The sequence below is a fragment of the Dermacentor andersoni genome, chromosome 4 (genome assembly GCF_023375885.2).
Source record: "Dermacentor andersoni chromosome 4, qqDerAnde1_hic_scaffold, whole genome shotgun sequence".
In the NCBI taxonomy this organism is placed as follows: Eukaryota; Metazoa; Arthropoda; class Arachnida; order Ixodida; family Ixodidae; genus Dermacentor; species Dermacentor andersoni.
The window spans coordinates 193,903,797-193,911,666 of NC_092817.1; the positions used below are offsets into that span (position 1 = coordinate 193,903,797).

Here is a 7,870-nt window from a genome sequence, read left to right on the forward strand (position 1 = left end):
GAATAATGTCTCAAAAGTAGAAAAGAAGTCACGTAACTCGTAATTAATAGCTTCGTAGTTCCCTTTATCATACAGGCATATAGTTTTGTTAGATTTTGGTTGTCGCATGGGTTGAAAGTTGAAGGTGGCATGGATTACTTTATGATCACTTACCTCACGGAGGTAAGTTATCGATGATAGACTGTCAGGATGGCTGCTTAGTATAAGGTCGAGTACATTAGATGTGTCTTTTGTAACCCGCGTAGGCTCTAGCACAAGTTGAGTTAGACCGAAATTAAGACACACATTAACAAATTCTTTAGCAGCTTCATTGCCTATGATTAAAGCACTATTGTTAGTCCAGTTGATTTGCGGAAAATTAAAGTCACCGAAAAGCAGGATTTCTGCGTTAGGGTGTTTTTCCCTAAGTTTGCTCAAGATGTTATTAAGTTTATGCGAAAAATCAGGAGTGTTATGTGGTGGTCTGTAACAAACGCCCAAGAGAACAGTCTGTGGTGAAGCGCGGCAGATTAGCCATATTGTTTCCAAGTCAGTCTCAATGGTTGCAAGCGTGCACGATAAATGGTGATGCGCGGCGATTAGCACACCACCACCTCGTGAGATTTCGCGGTCTTTCCGGAAAAGGCAGAAATTCGGCAAGTCAGCAAGAACCTCAGTATCGGTAATATCGTCAGTGAGCCAGGTTTCAGTTATTATCAGCAAATTACTGTTAGACGACAACACGAGGTTAGACAGAATATCGCGTTTAGGAAGGAAGCTGCGTGCGTTGGCAAAGATTACGGAAAGGTAGAGGTTAGCTCGTGTCGATACCGTAGGGCGTTTCCCGCGTCGAGTTGGCTGCTATTGCAATTCTTTCACACTCTGTGTGCCTTCATCGAAAACATAGCGCTTACTACCCATAAACAGAGTTTTAAAGCGCAGGGAGTAAGGTGCTGATTTGCTTTTTGCGAATGATAGAAGGTGTCTGCGGGCCAATTGAACAGGACGCGTAAAATCCTCGCCAACGCTGAAGCTTGTTCCTTTAAATTTAGGGCCGTTAGAGAGAACAAGATCTTTTGTTTTATGAAAGGTGAACTTCACTATTATGGGGCGGTTACGATTAGCTGCAGGATTGCCCAAGCGGTGCGCGCGCTCGATTTCTTTTGGGTCAAGAGTGATGCTCATATGTTTGCGACAGTGGTCAATGATCATGTGCTCCGATTGCGCGAACGACTCTGACCCTGAAGATTCATCAATACCATAAAAAATTAGATTGTTGCGCCGAGAATGATTCTCGGCATCATCAAGACGCGCTTCCAGCCTCTGAATTGTGTGTGCTGCACGGGCAGCATCACTCTTCACGCTTTCTATATCAGAACGCAAGGGGATTAGGTTTTGGTAGAGGGTCTCCAGGTTCGTCATGCGCACGCTCAGATCGGATATTGCTTTGTCAGTTGTTAGTAACTGAGACTTGAGGCCTTGAATCTCGGTGATCAGTTGCGATTGACCTGCGGATAGGCTCTTAAGTTCCTTTAGTACGGCTTGACTATCAGGTCCAGGGTTAGTTTCGATGTCACCCGCCAGCAACAATAAAGAGCGAATAACATCACAACACTGAACAACAATGGAAAGGCAGCAATGTGGGCCCGGCAGCTGCAGTAGAAAGTAATTACTTGAACGCTTCGTGAAAAGGCTGTATGATTTACTAACCTGCATGTAGAATATCAGCGGATTAGCGTGCTGTGTTGAAGCACAGCAGCCGGGCCCACAAAACGCCTCCGTGCGCGCCTGCTCTTTTATATCTGATGGGCGAATTGATGTTGGTGGCGATAGGTATTCCGGCCGCAAGTCGAGTGACGCTGCCGGGAACAGTGGCGCTGCCGGACACACGGACGGTGTCAACGGTCTGGAAGTGATGCTGGCATTCATTGGGTGGTAGAAAGCAGTTGCGTCGTAGTCGACATGCCAGGCAGGATGCGGTTGGGGTGCGTCTAGAAAAGCCATAGCCAGGGCAGGGAACAGAACGTAGATCATCGTGGGAAGTGACACCTGCATGTAGAATATCAGCGGATTAGCGTGCTGTGTTGAAGCACAGCAGCCGGGCCCACAAAACGCCTCCGTGCGCGCCTGCTCTTTTATATCTGATGGGCGAATTGATGTTGGTGGCGATAGGTATTCCGGCCGCAAGTCGAGTGACGCTGCCGGGAACAGTGGCGCTGCCGGACACACGGACGGTGTCAACGGTCTGGAAGTGATGCTGGCATTCATTGGGTGGTAGAAAGCAGTTGCGTCGTAGTCGACATGCCAGGCAGGATGCGGTTGGGGTGCGTCTAGAAAAGCCATAGCCAGGGCAGGGAACAGAACGTAGATCATCGTGGGAAGTGACACCTGCATGTAGAATATCAGCGGATTAGCGTGCTGTGTTGAAGCACAGCAGCCGGGCCCACCATTACGTATGTAATGGGTCCGGCGGCTAGCTGATGTCACTCCTGCTTCTCTTAATTATTTTGGTAATTGTTATATGCATTTTAAAGAAAAGTTTCTAATTTTGCCAACGCTTCAAATGTATCACTCCGAAATGAAGGGCTTCACTAGTAAGCCAGCCATCTGCACACATCACAACAACCTCTTGGCTGAGGCGAGTGAATTCACAATGACTGAGAAACTTCCGTCTTTGTTCCCTCGGAAGGAACCTACTTTTTCTTTTGCTAGCGCAACGATTTCTGAGGCTACAAGACTTGGGTTTACTGTCCAGAACGTTTTCATTTCTTCAATTGGTTTGAATACCACAGGACTACGCTCGAACCTACTTTTTTTATATGTCTCAAAAGTGAAAGAATCTGCCCCCTCATCACATTCAATCTCATTGCTGAGGGAGTAGGTCGATGTTTTCTCATTCATGTTGTCGATCTTCAACTCTAATATTTTTAGCACAGCTTGCTTCGTCCGACATGCTCTCAGCTTTGCTCGTCGCATCCAGGAAGAGCGTTGGTGGTCTAATGTAGGAGACCTTGGTGGCTCCAGCCTGGCTCACAGGCTCGTCGGTTCCGAAGCGATACTGCGGTAATGGCGGCCCTTGCCACGCTTGCACATCCCGGTTGCAGCCTTGCCCCTTCGCCACGGTGGCAGTTGAACAACAGCTCTTGGTGCCGTCGCGCCGCTCACCGGTATCAGTGATCGCTGCTCATGTTGTCCTCGAAGCCGTAAAAATTTTCCACGATAGCCGCTCTTGTGACTCACTAGCCTCGACAACTACACTTCTTCCTCTTCTGCGTTCATAGCAGCCCCACCAGATGGCGTTTGCCTTCGCGCATCCGCGGAGGTGAATGATTTTGATATTGGAAATTTATTTTGAAATATAACTGAGGACTCTGCAGGAAATTAAATGGGTTGCTAGAGTGTTCAGACATTTGTACAAAAATTACATTGACTCACAATGGAGGAAAAAAACTAGGAAGCTCACCAGCAAGTATAGGACCGGTGTACTAAGCAGCATGTCAAAGGCAAAGTCTAGAGGCTCAGACAATATTATGGTTGGCGGCAATGGAAAATAAACCTGCTATGAATTCTACCCAAGTGTAAAAGTGGCCCTTGATATGTGCCATTACAAATTTGTATTGCACGTCATCGAAAACAATATCCATTAGGCGTTGGAAAGAAATAGGCCAGTTCCTCAAGCCAAATAGCACGCGGAATAATTTGAAGAGACCTTTATAGCAAGTGAATGCTGCTTTGGGGATGTCAGTGAGTTCCATTTCAATTTGCACAATACCCAGAGAGCAATCGAGTGTCGTGAACATCCTTGCACTACCCAGAATTCATAGAATTGACTCACTTGAAGGAAAGGAATAAGCATCGCGAAATGTGGCATCGCTTAAGCTACGCACAAGCGAGATATGCCATATTTTAGGCACTAAAACTACAGGAGAAGCGCAAAGGCTCTGTGGCGGTCTCACTTCACCGGTGTCCATCATCTGCTGCAGGGCAACATCCAGGAGCACCCTTTTGTACACGCTCAGTGGCCTTGGGTTGCAGCTCCAAGGTTCTGCGTTTCCTGTATTGATGCGGTGACGTAGTACAGGAGTGTAGCCAGGCTTTTCCGTGAACATTGCCGCCAACGGCTCAGCTGTCGTTTGTGCGCATCCTCAAAAGTGCATTTCTCGACAGTTTGCAATATCTGTGGCGCCAAAGCACAGGAACGTGGACTAGTCATGAGCGCTGTGCACGGAAAGATAAGCCGGAGCAAAGTGACAGAAATCACCAGTGCAAGTAACTCAGAAGCCACGTTTGCCAAGTCCAACACTGATTTCACGGGCAATGAAGTCCCGGCATAGTAGCGTGGGTACTGCCAACCCTGGGCAATAAATAAAACACTGTCAACATGTGTTTCTCATAAGAGAGAGATTGAGACACACCGCAGCTCGTGCTGTTATTGATGCTTCGTTATCAGATCTCAAGCGCATATTCTGATGTACGAGTTCCACTTTACGCGTGTGACGCAAGTGAAAGATATCATCTCGAACGAGAGAGCCACTGCAATCAGTATGCAGAAGCGCCGATATCTCCGTCCCTAAAACATGTACCTTGATATATGGTACAGGACAAGAGCTAGCAGAGCTAGTGCGCTCTATGCAGGAAACAGAAAGGTCAGTTTGCTCACCATCAGTAGTTTCGACCTTGGGCAGTGTTAGGGAGCTCGTTACTACCGCAGACCGTAACCGTTTCCGGTGTTCAGAGGATTTCGTTGCCGGTCTGAGGGAGTGGACTGGGGTGGTGGTGGGGGGAAGTCGTGGCAGGCATCCCTTGTCGTGCAGAGCCTCCGCCCACGCGGAGAGCCGCTAGTGGGACCAAGAAAACCGAGTTCTCTATCCGGACCCGCATGAAAGTTCGTGGCTGGGGACAGTACGATGGCAATATCCCAGTATTTATCTCCCTCCACGCACAGGCTGCCTCTCAGGTTACATCGGCAGTTGGTGGCCAAGCATAGTGTTGCTCCCAAAACAGCGTCTCCGTAATTTGCAAGGGAAGTCGTGGCAGGCATCCCTTGCCGTGCAGAGCCTCCGCCTACGCGGAGAGCCGCTAGTGGGGCCAAGAAAACCGAGTTGTCTATCCGGACACGCCATGAAAGTTCGTGGCTGGGGACACTACGATGGCAATGTCCCAGTATTTATCTCCCTCCACGCACAAGCTGCCTCTCAGGTTACATCGGCAGTTGGTGGCCAAGCATAGTGTTGCTCCCAAAACAGCGTCTCCGTGATTTGCATGGGAGAAAAATGAATCGCCAAAGAGATATGGCCTGAAGCGATGGTGGCACTATAGCAAAATATGTGAGACCTTACTGGACTCGGTGGTGCTGGGATCAGCACGTCGAAAGAGTTCCTGCTGGTCGACGGGGAGAGAAAGGTCACCATCGAAAAGAGAAAGAGAAAAAACATTTATTCGAACCATCGAGGTGGTTGAGCTTGAGGTCGAGTGGGTGGTGTCCTCATTCCAGGACTCCACTGGCCATGCCTGCTCGACGTACTTGCTGCAACGAGAGCTTCTTGGCCCGCCAGGGTATCGCCGGTCAGCTGTACCTCCCACCGCTCAAATGACGTGCTAGGCGTCTTTAAGTGTTGAGGTTTGCCCCCGGCACCCCCCCCCCGAGATGTGAAAAAGAGTAGGGCGTGTGTCGCCGCACCAGGGGCAGATGCCGCGATATGTCATCATCATCATCAGCCTGGTTACGCCCACTGCAGGGCAAAGGCCTCTCCCATACTTCTCCAACTGCCCCGGTCATGTGCTAATTGTGGCCATGTTGACCCTCCAAACTTCCTAATCTCATCTGCCCACCTAACTTTCTGTCGCCCCCTGCTACGCTTCCCTTCCCTCGGAATCCAGTCCGTAACCCTTAACGACCATCGGTTATCTTCCCTCCTCATTACATGTCCTGCCCATGCCCATTTCTTTTTCTTGATTTCAACTAAGATATCATTAACGCGCGTTTGTTCCCTCACCCAATCTGCTCTTTTCTTATTCCTTAATGTTACACCTATCATTCTTCTTTCCATAGCCCGTTGCGTCGTCCTCAATTTAAGTAGAACCCTTTTCGTAAGCCTCCAGGTTTCTGCCCCGTACGTGAGTACTGGTAAGACACAGCTGTTATAAACTTTTCTCTTGAGGGATAATGGCAACCTGCTGTTTATGATGTCAGAATGCCTGCCAAACGCACCCCAGCCCATTCTTATTCTTCTGATTATTTCACTCTCATGATCCGGATCAGCAGTCACTACCTGTCCTAAGTAGATGTATTCCCTTACCACTTCCAGTGCCTCGCTACCTATCGTAAACTGCTGTTCCCTTCCGAGACTGTTAAACATTACTTTAGTTTTCTGCAGATTAATTTTTAGTCCCACTCTTCTGCTCTGCCTCTCCAGGTCAGTGAGCATACATTGCAGTTGGTCCCCTGAGTTACTAAGCAAGGCAATATCATCAGCGAAGCGCAAATTACTAAGGTATTCTCCATTTACTCTTATCCCCAATTCTTCCCAATCCAGGTCTCTGAATACCTCCTGTAAACATGCTGTGAATAGCATTGGAGAGATCGTATCTCCCTGCCTGACGCCTTTCTTTATAGGGATTTTGTTGCTTTCTTTATGGAGGACTACAGTGGCTGTGGAGCCGCTATAGATATCTTTCAGTATTTTTACGTACGGCTCGTCTACACCCTGATTCCGCAATGCCTCCATGACTGCTGAGGTTTCGACTGAATCAAACACTTTCTCATAATCAATGAAAGCTACATATAATGGTTGGTTATATTCCGCACATTTCTCTATCACCTGATTGATAGTGTGAATATGATCTATTGTTGAGTAGCCTTTACGGAATCCTGCCTGGTCCTTTGGTTTACGGAAGTCTAAGGTGTTCCTGATTCTATTTGCAATTACCTTAGTAAATACTTTGTAGGCAACGGACAGTAAGCTGATCGGTCTATAATTTTTCAAGTCTTTGGCGTCCCCTTTCTTATGGATTAGGATTATGTTAGCGTTCTTCCAAGATTCCGGTACGCTCGAGGTCATGAGGCATTGTGTATACAGGGCGGCCAGTTTTTCTAGAACAATCTGCCCACCGTCCTTCAACAAATCTGCTGTTATCTGATCCTCCCCAGCTGCCTTCCCCCTTTGCATAGCTCCCAAGGCTTTCCTTACTTCTTCCGGCGTTACTTGTGGGATTTCGAATTCCTCTAGATTATTCTCTCTTTCATTATCATCATGGGTTCCACTCGTGCTGTATAAATCTCTATAGAACTCCTCAGCCATCTGAACTATCTCATCCATATTAGTAATGATATTGCCGGCTTTGTCTCCTAACGCATACATCTGATTCTTGCCAATTCCTAGTTTCTTCTTCTCTGCTTTTAGTCTTCGTCCGTTCCTGAGAGCTTGTTCAATTCTATCCATATTATACTTCCTTATGTCAGCTGTCTTACGCTTGTTGAATAACTTCGAAAGTTCTGCCAGTTCTATTCTGGCTGTAGGGTTAGAGGCTTTCATACATTGGCGTTTCTTGATCAGATCTTTTGTCTCCTGCGACAGCTTACTGGTATCCTGTCTAACAGAGTTACCGCCTACTTCTATTGCACACTCCTTAATGATACCCACAAGATTGTCGTTCATTGCTTCAACAATAAGGTCCTCTTCCTGAGTTAAAGCCGAATACCTGTTCTATAGCTTGATCTGGAATTCCTCTATTTTCCCTCTTACCGCTAACTCATTGATCGGCTTCTTATGTACCAGTTTATTCCGTTTCCTCCTCAAGTCTAGGCTAATTCGAGTTCTTACCATCCTGTGGTCACTGCAGCGCACCTTACCGAGCACGTCCACATCTTGTATGATGCCAGGGTTAGAGC

General features: G+C 47.7%; 1 protein-coding gene across 1 annotated transcript; it reads right to left on the reverse strand.

Moving 5' to 3' along the window:
• Positions 1–207: 207 nt before the first annotated feature.
• Positions 208–2,413, reverse strand: LOC126530562 (uncharacterized). The gene has a single exon (XM_050177825.3). The coding sequence runs from the start codon at positions 2,371–2,373 to the stop codon at positions 841–843; it is 1,533 nt and encodes a 510-aa protein (XP_050033782.1). The 5' UTR covers positions 2,374–2,413; the 3' UTR covers positions 208–840.
• Positions 2,414–7,870: the final 5,457 nt, after the last annotated feature.

Coding starts and splice junctions, on each gene's coding strand:
- LOC126530562 (XM_050177825.3), bottom strand. CDS start 2,373: ATGCAGGTGTCACTTCCCACGATGATCTACGTTCTGTTCCCTGCCCTG.